This window comes from Xiphophorus maculatus, chromosome 3, assembly GCF_002775205.1.
Source record: "Xiphophorus maculatus strain JP 163 A chromosome 3, X_maculatus-5.0-male, whole genome shotgun sequence".
NCBI classification, from domain to species: domain Eukaryota; kingdom Metazoa; phylum Chordata; class Actinopteri; order Cyprinodontiformes; family Poeciliidae; genus Xiphophorus; species Xiphophorus maculatus.
In genome coordinates this window covers 15,071,951-15,085,342 of record NC_036445.1, presented here as the reverse complement: position 1 = coordinate 15,085,342, position 13,392 = coordinate 15,071,951, and the positions used below count along the sequence as shown (strand labels likewise).

At 40.3% G+C, this 13,392-nt stretch overlaps 1 protein-coding gene across 1 annotated transcript; it reads right to left on the bottom strand.

The window, feature by feature from the left end:
* Nucleotides 1–1,992: 1,992 nt before the first annotated feature.
* Nucleotides 1,993–13,392, bottom strand: colq (collagen like tail subunit of asymmetric acetylcholinesterase). The gene is made up of 17 exons (XM_014470857.2): nucleotides 13,115–13,392; nucleotides 11,182–11,291; nucleotides 10,908–11,009; nucleotides 10,130–10,174; nucleotides 9,957–9,983; nucleotides 9,142–9,213; nucleotides 8,482–8,544; nucleotides 8,372–8,398; nucleotides 8,246–8,290; nucleotides 8,132–8,167; nucleotides 7,921–8,001; nucleotides 7,533–7,629; nucleotides 6,798–6,928; nucleotides 6,276–6,395; nucleotides 6,028–6,169; nucleotides 5,825–5,927; nucleotides 1,993–3,833 (listed from the first exon to the last, which is right to left on the bottom strand). The coding sequence occupies exons 1-17, from the start codon at nucleotides 13,209–13,211 to the stop codon at nucleotides 3,764–3,766; spliced, it is 1,368 nt and encodes a 455-aa protein (XP_014326343.1). The 5' UTR covers nucleotides 13,212–13,392; the 3' UTR covers nucleotides 1,993–3,763.

Sequence of the window (13,392 nt, the reverse complement as noted above, 5' to 3'; positions counted from 1 at the left end):
AAAGATACATTTGGTTCCTGCTCCGGCCTTGTTAATCGCAGTTCCAGTCATTTAAAACATTTTAATTAGGCATGTTTTGTTGAGCAGTAAGTTTTCTTATAATTTCAAATTAAATATGGGAATTAAGATCATTATTTTTTTAATTTTTTGCAGTGGTAGCCATAACAACCTACACATATTCAATAATGCAGTCGTGTTATAGCTGGTCTACACAGCAGCGATGGAAAGTGTCAGTGGTTTGTATTAATTAAATTATAATCTCTCACGATTGTGTCAAACGAGTATTTAGACTTTGTGTCCTTGACAAGAACACGCCTCTCTGCGTGCCAGTGATTCCTTCCTGTGGGTCAGAGATTGTCACTTGGCCTGGGTCCTGCCCTGCTTTCCGTTCCTGCAGTAAACATTTGGTCTGCCCTCATCCTACAGCTGTAGTGTTACACCAGAATGAGAATTATATTATATCAGTTTGCTCATGTAATGCCAATAAGAGTTTAACTTCAAGCGCCGTAAATGACCTAGAGAGGGAGGGAGACTGAGTGAATTTTTTAATTTGAAAGTTCTTTGCCTCCTCTTGGGCTTTTATTTTGTTAACTATAACAGACAGGAAGTGCAACTCACATTTAGAGCATAAGGAAGACCAGAAGCCAGTCACCATCATACCACTTGGTTTTGTTTCTCCTGGAAGTTAGTGGGATCAAGGTATTTTATATTTCGTTGTTTGTCAAGAATAATATTCTGTTGTGAAATGTTTGAATATTTCGTAAAATTTGCCCAATTAGCAGATTTTAGAAGGGTAATTTATTTTTTTATATTCTTTGCCTGATAATAGTTTGTTAATTTATGCTTCATTCGAGTTTTTACAGTGTTTCAAAGTGAAAACTGTACAAAAATGGAAAATGAGCACTAATAAAAGTCAGCTGAAAAATCAGCACACTATATCAATACCTAGCCTGGTTTGCAACAACCACAAACCTCAGTGTGTTTTATTTGAACTTGACTTGTAAGACCAAAACAAAGTACTGCATGGTTATGAAGTGGAAGGGAAGTACAATTGTAAGTACAAAAAACAAAAAAGAAAGAAAAAGGTTTGGCATGCATTTTATTTGCCTCTCTGTGGAACCACCTCTTGATGCGCTTGTGATTTTTGTTCCAGCACTGAGACATCTGCGGGAATAAATGCAATTGGCCTGGTCAGAGGAATTGCACATGATGGGATGAGTATGCTAAGGTACGCTTTTACTCAGGCATCTCCGTGGACAAATTGTCTTGATGTGATTTGGAAAAGGGAAGCAGTATGTTAATATACTTACACAGTTAGATGCAGCCCCAAGCATCTCAGTTGCAGTTCTGGCTAGCTGCCCGTTTTCAACTTTTATTGCCCTGAGCTGGTCTCTGGGTGCAGACCCGGCTCTGATGGGCTCGACTGAGGCACGCAGATTATCTGGAAACCTCTCTTGAGGGCTCCTATAAACTATGGATTATATATGAATGTATTCAGTTCTGGATAAACTTTAATGAAGAGTATCCAAGTTTTTAGACTTTATTCCCTGTCCCATGTTTCACATGAGAAAGGTGGCAATTTATACATATATAAGCTGCTCCTGTTTAATTCCAGTCTGTATAAAAGCTGCACACATCTGCCAAATGGCCATTTTTTTCTTGCTCTACAACATATGGATATGGATTTGTTTTATACATAACCTTCTAATTTTGAAAATTACAGACTAAAGATAAAAGTCTTGTAACCATCCATCCTTCCATTGTTCATTCCTTCCTTGGGGTATTTTCAGGTTCCATAAAAAAACGTATAAATATTTTCAAAAGAAAAATCTGAGAGGTCATGACAATTCCCATCCCCTCAGCATGATGCTGCCACCATCTCATGGGTTTACCACTCTTTCTAATGCAGCACTCAGGGTAGCCTGGTTTTGTTTTTACCTAATTAACATCTGGTGCGGAGACATCAGCAGCATCTCAGTTCAATCACATGAGGTCATTTAATGATCTTTTATTGGATTCTTTTCTCAAAATTTCCCACAGCTACTGTAAAAATCATATCAGAACAATGAAACATCCGGTCACAGTGCGTAATAATAATAATAATAATAATAATAATAATAATAATAATAATAATAATAATAATAATAATAATAATAATAATAATAATAATAATAATGACTTCTTGAAGCCTGATGGTACAGTACATTACCACATGCATGTTCCAGCATTGTTGGGCATACACAGAATCACACACAGACACGACAGTCACAGCAGTTTTCTAACAATATTTCATCTGTAGTTCGTGACACAGTTCATCACTATAAGGTTCATCATACGTACGGTAATAAGCTACACTTGGGACAGGGCACTCCTTTAAGACGCCTGTTATGCCAACAAATGGTGACTAACAAAACAACGCTTGACAAAACCGGTGTATTTCCCACCGTCATGCATGCAGACATGATGCATTAACAGTCTGAGCTCGGAAAAAGTCTTTCTTGGCACTGGGACTCATACAGTAGCTTATGGAAAATGTCAGCTTATATCGGCACGGTTATTTTCAGCACACAGCAGACTACATGTACGCAGTTAAAGATACTAATGAGTTTCTCCGTTGCTTCATAAGACAAAACTGGATAAAGAGGTATTAAGAGTAGATACAGTAATGACCTTAGAACAGACAGGAATTTTTAATTCCTTCCCCCTTAGCAGCTACAGATAAGTCCAGCTGGTTATGTGCAATGAGGAAAATTAAGAGCAATAACAGTTTCAAGCCTTCACATCTTTTGTTTTTGCTTTGAAGCACAGGGGAGGAACGTGATTATGCATTATTGTATGTGTCAAAGGTTTCGCTTGTGTTACCTCTGTGCGTCAGAGTACAGTCAGAGCCATTTAAAAAAAAATAAAATAAGAAACACAGTGAGACATGTGTGGAGCTACATCAGTTCCTGAGTTGGTGTTTGGATTTATACAGACTGAGTGTAACTGTCATGTTTCAATGTACGCTGACGCGAAGTCAACCACTGAAGGTTTTTACACCTTGTGAATCATCTCTGCAGAAACAATCTCGTTTGAAGATCAAAAATACCTTAATACTGAGAGGGTACAATAAATAAACAATAGTAAAAAAAAAGTATTTTAAGTGTCCTGTCCTGGCAACCTAAGTAAACAGCAGAGTGGGTCCTGTTGCCTTGCAGTGTCAGAGGCAAATTTGGATACTAATGTTGTGATAAGTTGAGCGCGGTTTAGCCCAGCTTCATGCAAGAGCTGTTTGCTGTCATTCACCCTGCAGTAGAATATCTCTGGATGTCCCGCTTGCCTCTCTCCTGTTTCTTTTGTTGCAGTAACCAGGTCAGGATAAATGCGCTTCTGCTCCAGCTGCTGCTTCTCTGGAACACAACGCAGTGTCTCTTAATTAGGCCTGCGTGGCCGTCGCATTCAGGAGGTTTGGCTCCAGTCCGGTGCGGCCTGTCGAAGTCCTGCTCGTTAAGACAGGGTGCAGCTGTCCTGCACGCTTCTGACGCCTCCACCACCGGGAGGGCGTCTCCGCAGAAAAACAGATGGGTTATGTGAGCATTTGTACATATATATCAGCTTTTTTGTTCTTTTTCAGTAGAACATTTGTTGCCTCTTCCTGCCGAGTCTTTTGCTTTTTCAGGGCATTTTTCGTGTTATGTTTTTTTCGTCGTTGGCATGAAAACAGTCCCGTCACGTGTCGAGCAGCATTACACAAAGGATCCGGCTGCACAATCCAGATTCCTCCTCAAGTGAAGAATTTGCAGTTTGTGGAGTCAATAACACAGTACGGTGTGCACTTGAGGAAACCATAAGACCTATAATTGCAGAAGAAATACGTTTACTTCAAGATGATTATTATTATTTCTCATACAGTAGTGCCATAACACATCCAGTGCCGTTCACTCTTTTTTTTTTTTAGTCCTACCTAATTTTTTTGTATTTTTATTGAATAAGCCAAATTTTCTTATCGCTTAAAATGCCTGTAAGCAATATTTCTATGTTTAGTTTCTGTGGATTTTGGCTGCTTTTGTATGCACTTTCTTATACTGTATCTGATCATGACAGCCTAATGTGCAATATGTGTGTTTATAAATTAGTAAAGTGGAGGGCAGACATATGTAGAAATGTCTTGCCTAAAACACATAATAGTGCAGAAGAACAGTGTGTGAAAGTCAAATCTTTCACACACCGTGTCAGGAAAACAATCCTGACAGAAAAGCTGAGAGAAGCACTTGATCGTTTCTTGATCAGTTGATTCAGTTAAAAGAAACTGGAACAAACTGTGTAACCAGGTGTTTGAAAATGCGTCTAACATTTGCTGTTCATCAAGTCTTCTATTTTACTGCCTTGTGAAAGTATTGATACTCCTTAACTTTGCCATGTCACAGTCACAAACTTAAATTGATCTTGTAAGGAGTTTAGTTAGATGAACACAAAAAAAGACCATGGTTCTGAAGTAGAACTAAAATCAGGTAAGGATTTTCAAAATTTACACAAATAGAAATCTAAATATTGTGGTGTGCATTAATATTTGGGCCTCTATACTCAAGCATTCCTAAATAAGATAAATTATAATGATCTGCTTTCAGACGTTGCCTACTTAGTAAACATAAATATTGATTTAACCTCAGTATATGCACTGATCTGGAACATCTGCCATGATGGTGCAAAGTAGTACTCTTCATAAAATCAAGAAACTCAGAACCCTGAACATCTTCCTCATGAAACTGTTACAGGAAATTCTTCATGCTCACAGTCATCAGCATCTACAACAACTCTTTGAAGAACTCGAGATAATGAGCTACATTTAATTTCCCCCTGGGATTGTTACATTAATTTTGAATCGAATTGTATCAATTCTGTAAATGCTTTAAATGATTAAAACATTTTCATCATCAAGACCAAAGAATATGGCAGACACGTCAGGGTGAAAGTTGTGAAGAAGTTTAAAGTAGGGTTAGGTTATCAAACTAAATAACTGTTGGGTCTATCACACGGAAAAGGAAAAAGTATGACAACTTTTTTTTCCATCAGCGGCGAGAAGCAGGTCAAAGTTGAGGGAAAGATGGATGGAAAACCTTCTAGAGGCTTCAAAAGGGTTGAAACTTGGGATCCAGATTTATATTTAAACGATAAGCTACAGCTAGACTTTTAAAAGTATTGCTCAGAGATGTTCTCCATCCAATCTGGCTGAGCATGAGCTACTTTAAAAAGACAAATGGGCAAAAAAATTTAAGTCTCTAGACTTGCAAAGCTAGTAGAGAACGCAAAAGACCTGCAGCTGTAGCTGCCCTGAAAGGCGGTTCTGTCAAGCTTTGAGGAGTGAAGAGAAACTCTTCCTGCACTTTTCAGGTTTTTATCTCTAAAAAGCTTTAAAAAATAATTTTCTTTCCACTTCATAATTCTGAACTAGTTTGCCTTGCTTTAATACAAAAACATGGCATGAAAATAGATGGAAGTTTGTGGTTGTAGTGTGTAAGTTTGAAAAACATCAAGAGAAATTAATGCTTTTCGAGGCACTCTATATGTAGACTCAATGCTTCTTTTGAATCAGGAGCTTTTTATGTCTGAATGGCTCATAATGGCATGAGTTAAGTGGCTTTGCAAACAAACATCATGTGAAGACCAACACCATATCGACAGAAGACAAAAAGCAGCAAAATCCAAAGAAATACTTAAAAAGAGCAGCTTAGACAAAAAGTCAACAAATCTCTCTCTTTTCTACCAAAATATAAATATAAAAAAGTGATAACTCACTCTAGGCTTTTGCACAGTGCCGTCTAGCACAGGTATATTTTGTACTCACCCTGGAAGATATGAGTTACACGTTTGGTATCCAAAGTCTTTTCCATCACACTCTTCAGCCCCTTCATAGCGGTATCCGTCTCCACAGTAAGCATGTTTACACTCTACAGTAAGATGAGACAGCAGGAGTGTGGAGGTCAGGTTATACGTGCGCAGCAAAGTAGAACTAAGGAGGCTGTTGAAGAACATTTCGCGTGTACTTACTGACACAGCCGTCTGTGACAACTCTGTTCCGGTCATCACACTCCTCCCCGTTGGAGATCTGCACTATCCCGTCACCACAGTAACCTTCATCGTCGGGCGCATTTTCCATGGACTGGAAGGGCGTCATCTGGAATGGAAAGGTCTTTTGCAGAATTTTAGTGACTTGAACAAAAAAGGGAAAACCTAAAAAAGAAGGAATAAAAGAATAAGAAAGAAACGACTGGACAAAAGTCTGAATGCAGTTAAACCTGGATTGGCAGCCAGCCATCAATGTCTTTGAAATAGAGCGTTTTCTGGTCTTTTCGGAATGCGAGGGCGTTGTCGGTGTGAAGACGCTCCAGTTCTTCCTCATTACTCACCACAAATATCTGAAAGAAAACGGAAACGCAAACAAGTCTGATCAGATACTTTGGCTTGTTGAACTGTACGCTATTAAAATTGATTACATTCAGTTACATCATATTATGGGGGTACTTTTATTCAGCAAGGACAGAGAAGTTACTCATGGCTAAATGTGGGATAATACTGGAAGAAAACCAGTCGCAGAAGACTTGAGACGGGAGCAGAGGTTCAGCTTCTACCAGAACAACAATCCTTTGTGTTGATCACAATAAAATCCCAATAAAAACCATTTTTTTTATGGCTGTATAGTGGAAAAACCTAAACACTTTTACATAATTAACAAATTTAGTTTCTCAAAACATTTGACTGACATTTTTATGTATAATTCCCAGTATATTGGTTTGATAGCAACACAACGTTTTCCGTACAACAGGCACTTTGGGATAGCTTCCTGTGTTGGCGTAATCGTCAAATGGCGAAGTACTGAGGGAGCTGCAGCCACAGTTTCCAGGAGGACCCGGTGGACCTCGAGACCCTTTTGCTCCAACCATGTAGAGACCTGCAATGAGAAAAGACATGAATTATCAACGTATTGCTGAAAAAAACAGAAAGGATGAATAAATGTCAGAAAAAATGTCAACGCGTAGCATTTGGTTGTCTGAATAAGCTAAAAATAATCAATAACTAAGAGTGCAGGCAACAGAAGGTGATTTAAATACCGGAAGTCATTACATACAGTATCAATGATTAATCTATCAAGAAGCAGACTCAATTAGTGCACCAGTTAAATGTCACTTTGATTATGTGGTGACATAATATTTTCTAAACTGTAGGGAGGCCTGCCATGTGTAAACTTACTTTAGCCACATGATGTCATCATCGCAGCCTCCAGTTTCAACTCGGGGGCTCACATTTCTTTACTGCTATATAAGACTACTGGTGATGCATGGCCCACTGCTCTAAAGTGTGCCTTTCTTTTGCTGAGTTCTTTCAGCCTTTGACAAACTTTAAGCCAAAGAAAAATAGCACAAAAACAAAAATCTTTTGACATCTAAGTTCTGCATAGTCACAAAGAAATGTGACTATGGAAGACATGAGTTAAGCTCATATCTCTTGACTTTCTCTTAAGTCAAGAGAAATTTTGAAACTTGTTGCACATGTACCTGCGGCAGGTGAACCAGGAGGTCCGGGGTGACCAGGTGATCCCTGAGGACCTGCAGGTCCAATAGGTCCAGTTTTTCCAGGATCTCCTTTCTGTCCCTGAGACAAAATAAAGTGTACAGAGTTACAATAAATCTTTACACTGTGTTTCTGAAATAAAGGCAACTTTAATATGTCAATGTCAAATTCAAGTTTTGCTTTAGAAATATACAGCACATATGATAACCATGCAGCAATCGATTTAAGTCAGTAGTTTATGCAATTCTTAACTTGTTCTAATGCTTTACACGAAATTCCTCCCAAAGTGAAGATGTGCAGGGATTAGCAACTCAATAAAAGGCCAATATGTTTTTTTTAAATATACTGCACAATTTAACACAATCTTCTCGCCTGTTTTCCTCTCTTTCCAGGTCGGCCTGTCGGTCCTCTGTTTCCTGAGATTCCAGGCTCTCCTTTTGGACCCATTTCACCCTGCGCAACAAGTGAGATCAATGGAACATTAAAAAAAATTATAATAATTCTAACTTATATTTTACCTAGTCAAATGTTGCACTCCTAAGAAAACAGAGAATAAACTTCTGCTCGTTTGAGCCTTACTTGCCTTTTGTCCAAGCATTCCTGGGAAACCCATGGCGCCCTGTGAACAGAAAACAGCAGATGCTTCATATTTCATGTAGCACATGTATTCAAACCTCTGCTGACGCATCATGCTCACCTTGTCTCCTCTAATTCCAAGCTCACCACGGTCACCTCGGGAACCCTGACAGAGAAGAAACAGTGTATGTACTTCAGGTGGTTTACTATCTCCTTCAAAGCGAAAATGAGCAAAATGATGAGGTACCTTTTCCCCTTTGTACCCAGGTAAACCCTAGGATTAAAGAGATTTAATAATGAGACAACAGGGGGAAAAAAGAGTAACGTTGACATCAATGCTTTATGTGTGGATCGTACCCTTGGCCCCATTGGTCCTCTAGATCCGGGCAAACCCATCAAACCCGGGTCACCTTTTTCACCCTGATCATATAGAAAAATAAAATTAAACATGTGGAGCAGGCTAACTTCTTAAAAACACATCAAATTAAACCTCCTTTGGAAATGTTTCCCCCCCTACTTTTAATCCCTGCTATTTACAACTTTTCAAAAGCATTCATACCCCAGTTTCCCCAAAGCCTGATTCTGCCACCGCCATATTTCACAGTGTGGATGTTGGATTCAGGTGATGTCCAGTGTTAGTTTTCTTCCTCTTACAGCGCTCTGCTTGTAGAGCCAAACGTTTCATTTTGGTCTCATCTGAACAGAGCTCCCAAATCTTTACCATTTTTCTTGTCGGTTTCCCATTACGATTGGTGTTGTGAAGTGCAGGACTAATATTTGTCCTGTCAACCAATTTGTTCACCTAAGCTGTGGATTTTTGCTGCTCAAGAGTTACTGTGACTGTGGGCCTTTTAGTTGCTTCTTTTCTGAACTCCTCCTCTCCACCAGGTCTCCTGAACGCTCTGCGGTGCTTTTTGACTGTGATAAAGCTCGGGAGGCATGAATACTTTCTGCAAGGTGCTGTGTTGGTAATATGGCGTTTCATACGGTCTACATTATGAGGTCTAACTTACTCACTTTGTCCCCAGGTGGTCCCGGCCATCCTGCTGGTCCCTGTTGCCCAGGAAGCCCAGGAGGCCCAGTCCGACCCTGGTGTGACACATCAGTTTTGTAAGTTTATGATATCAGGGCTTTTATTGGCACTTTGCTTTACAGGTTTAGAACAAAACCAAGAGAGAGAGTGAGGGAGAGAGAGAGAGAAAGAGAAGTCTGAATGTTACATTAGATGACAGGCAGCACAGTGCAATATCTGTCCATTCCTGCTGCACATGTAGAGGCAGAATGGCTTTAACGAGCACTGTCACTTTGCTCTCTTTAATTAAATGATGGCTGTATATAGAACTAGGAGTCTTTGCTTGTTGGGAATAAAATGATTAATGATCTGGCTGAAGCACTAAGCTAAATTGCACTGCAGTGCTGCAAACCTGCTCGGTAAGGGGCTGCACTTACAGCTCCGCCACACTGACAGGAACGTTTTAGAGCTCACTTCTCATCTTGATTTTTCCAACAAACAAACAAGAGTCTCCTGATCTTCAGATGAAGATCAGGAGACTCTTGTTTGTCTCTTGTTTGTTTGCGAATCTCGAACGCGAATCCTGATGCCTGCACGCTGAATCATGTCAGCGTGCATGTCTGAGGTGTTTAGCCTCAGCAGCCCCTGCATCCCTTGCATCCTGACAGCCTGCCTGCTCTGTCTCCTGTCAAGGTTGTGTACTCGCACACAGTGCCTCTCTTGATGTGCACTCGCTTTCAGGGGATGTGGAGGGGATGCTTTTTTGAGAAAATTCACTTATAGAGGAAAGGAGAACGGCATGATTAACGGGGACTCTCACCTTTTGCCCAGGTCTTCCGATTTCTCCCTGACGACAGGATGCGGAGGAGGGGACAAGGACAGCAGGCACTTAATGAACTTCCCAAAAGCATTTTTCAGTTATGTGCAACAGGTCAATTCAATCTGCCTTTTCAGGAATAATTACAAGATGAGGAAATCAAATAAACTGCTTACTTTTTCTCCTTTAGGCCCTCTCATTCCGGGAAATCCAGGGGGACCCTTGTTATCATAAGAAAACACAAAAATAATTGGTTATGAATCACATAGATAGCCATCTAAATTAGTTTTACTGTCGGCAACATGCTTCTTGGAGAGCAGAGCTGCAGTTTTAATTAGCTGAAGGCTGACTGGTCTCTATTGATTCGAGAAGTGCCTCATGGGTCTTTTTGATAGACTGGACTGCAGTCCATCTGGTGGTGTAAGCAGAAGCCTCAACAACCGCTTGAGGTAAGCTGCCTATTACTCACAGAAACTCAAATTTCTCAGCAGCGCAGATGTGGCTCACAAGCACAAACAGAATGAAAATGGTTGTTTTATGTATATATTTGTCATGACTTGAAAACACAAACGCATGCACGGCGTGCGTCGGAGATCCCTGGACTTTACGCGACACAGCACGCCTTTCCAGCTCCTCGGACAGTTTCTGAGAATGATGTGTGGCACACTGGCTGGCAGTGGAAAAAGGCTATTTGTGTCGCAGCTAAATGTGGAGTGTTAATGGACTGTTGTGCTGTAAGGGCCAGAGAAATCCCCATCTTCTCCGCAGGAACTATCAAGTTGGAGGGGAGATTGAGGCAAATATTTTGCCAGAGTACTGATTCGTCACACTTTGTTCCTTCCTATGAAGTGATTTGTAGTCAAGCCACATAATTGTTCGTGCGTGAAGCAGGATGAGTTGGATGTGTTGAAATGTCAGCGACAAGATCTTGAATCTTAGAGTTTGGTGCTTTACCTGAGGCCCAGGCGGTCCAGCGGGGCCAGGAGGGCCCTGGACACAGGCAGAACCTTTACTCTTATGGCCAGACTCACTGCCATGACGTGGGCCGTCTTCTTCCTGTGAAACATGAGGTTTGACTTGGAATGAGTCAGATCTACATTTAATTGTCACAACATAACCAAAACACCAGGAGAACTCTAGTCCCAAACATATCTAGCAACCCATATGACTGGAACCTAAGGACATATCAACAGCTTCATACTCCACAATAGAAAGTCACATGACTCACAAGTGTGTAGCGGCGCCAAAGTGAAGGGGGTGGAGGAAAGAGCGGGGGTGGTGGAGGACTCAGTAAACAGCATGGGTTAAATCTCTTCTGCTGCTCCTGGGATCTGAGAGCTGTGCACAGCGTACATGCAGTCACAAATTAAGCCAGCGATTAAACAGTTCTCTTGACCTGTCAACTTTATTTACCTGTCCAAATAGCAAGCAGTTTATTCAAATATTCAGTACCCTTGAAATCAACCATTGTTTTTACCTTCTAATTCAAATTTACACTAGTTAAAATTATTTTTACTAAAGTCTCAGCTTGGCTTTTGACGCATCAGTGAACAATAAAACCAAATCAATGGATGGCTCTAGTGTCAAGTGTTAAACCTGTCATCGTTAAATGTGTACACCAGACAACTAGAGTGACTAAAGAATTAGGCTAGTCAAAAAAAAGAGCCTAAATGGAGCACTTGTTGACTGGTTAAAGACTTGACCATTGCTGTCCAGATCACAAAAAATGTCAGCTAATGAATTTGTGCACTTTATTACAGTTGTTCACTGATATGGAAAATTAGTCAAGAAGAAGAGCTTAGCTTCACTTATTCAGCTAGTTGGAACTGATTTGAGCAGAATGGTGGTGGAAACATGTATTAGCTGGTTGACCAGTGGAAGGATGCTAGTTGACTTAAGGGAAGTCCAATTGTCAATGTTACAGAGCTGATGCAACTAAAAATGCCAAATATTGTACATGTTCACTAGTGCAGCTACAAAGTGTTTACCACTTGAGTAGTATGTCTAGAACTAAACTACTGGTAAAGCATAACTAACTTCACATTAGTTAATTATGTGAAGTGTTTTAGCCAGACTAGTAAGCTACTCTATTTGAAATTGTTAACTGGTTAACCAGTGTGCAGCAATTTGCAAATAGTAAAAATATTGTAAATGGTCTGCTCTTTTAAAATGCGGAATTATGCCCAAGTGTGTGTTAGTTAATTGGGTGAAGTTTTTTTCCCCCCCAGACTAGTAAACTACTGCATTTCAAAATGTCAACTAATTTACCAGAATGAAGTTAATGTTCCAATATATAGCTAGTGCAATGCTGCAATTCATTTGCACAGTAAACTCATATGGCTAAGAAATGTTTACTGCTTGATTTGTAACATTGCTTTTGGCCTTTATGTTAAAAAGCATTTGAAATATTTTAACATATTATTCATTTAGGTTAGTCTAGGTAATCTCCTGCTGACTAGGAGGTCGAAAAGTCTTCTAGTTAGCCCTACTAGTCCAGCACCATGTCTTACTTGTGGAACTTCTGGCCTGCTAGTTGTTCTAGCAGCACTGTTTTTCTTTTTTAACTATCTCTGCTAAATATTGAACTAGTGAGGGCAAATGTTTTACTGTAATGCAATATAGCTACTGCAGAATAGTCACAAACTGGTTGGCAAAAATGATGGCTGATTTCAATGATATTGAATATTCACAAAAATGACTGGCCATACTGTCACAACTCATTTCTGGCCTCATCGTAAGCATGAGCAAAGAAATCTTTAACTTTAAACTTGTGCTCATCCATCTGCAAAGAAGCAACAGTGTGGAGTGAGCCGACATATTTTGGTAGACACCTCACAAGAGGGTACAAGATGCACAAGCAGCATAAGCAACACGAAAACAGGTGCAAAATATCAAATCATGACACCCAGACACAGATATGAAGTGCCTCTCGCAGACGGACTGAAGCTCCTCTCACTATTTATAGAGGCATTTACAGTCTACTTCAAGGGAAACAAGGAAAATCAAAACAACTCGACATTATGATGAGATCACAGTGATACTCACAATCTGTATTTCCAGAAGCCCTCAGCCCAGGTGTAATGCATGCACTAGTGCAGTAACTCACTGACACAACAGCCCACATACAGTATATGCAAGCTCATGGTTTTACATGCTCCTACCTGCTGGGAATGACAGGAAGCTGTCCAGAAATGAGGACTGAGCCAGGCAAAAAGAAAACCACAGTGGCAGACACAGTCCAACAGCTAGAAGAGTCATGCTGCCACAGATAGTTGCCCGACTTTACGTCTGAGCCACAGCAGCCTTGAAACTCTGCCTTTCTCTCTCAGCTCCTCTCCTCACCGTCCTCTCCCTCTCTGCTCGCTCGTTCTGTTGGTTTCCCTTACGCCTTCACAAGAGAGTACGCTGACCAATACCCATTAAATCTTTCCTCCGCATC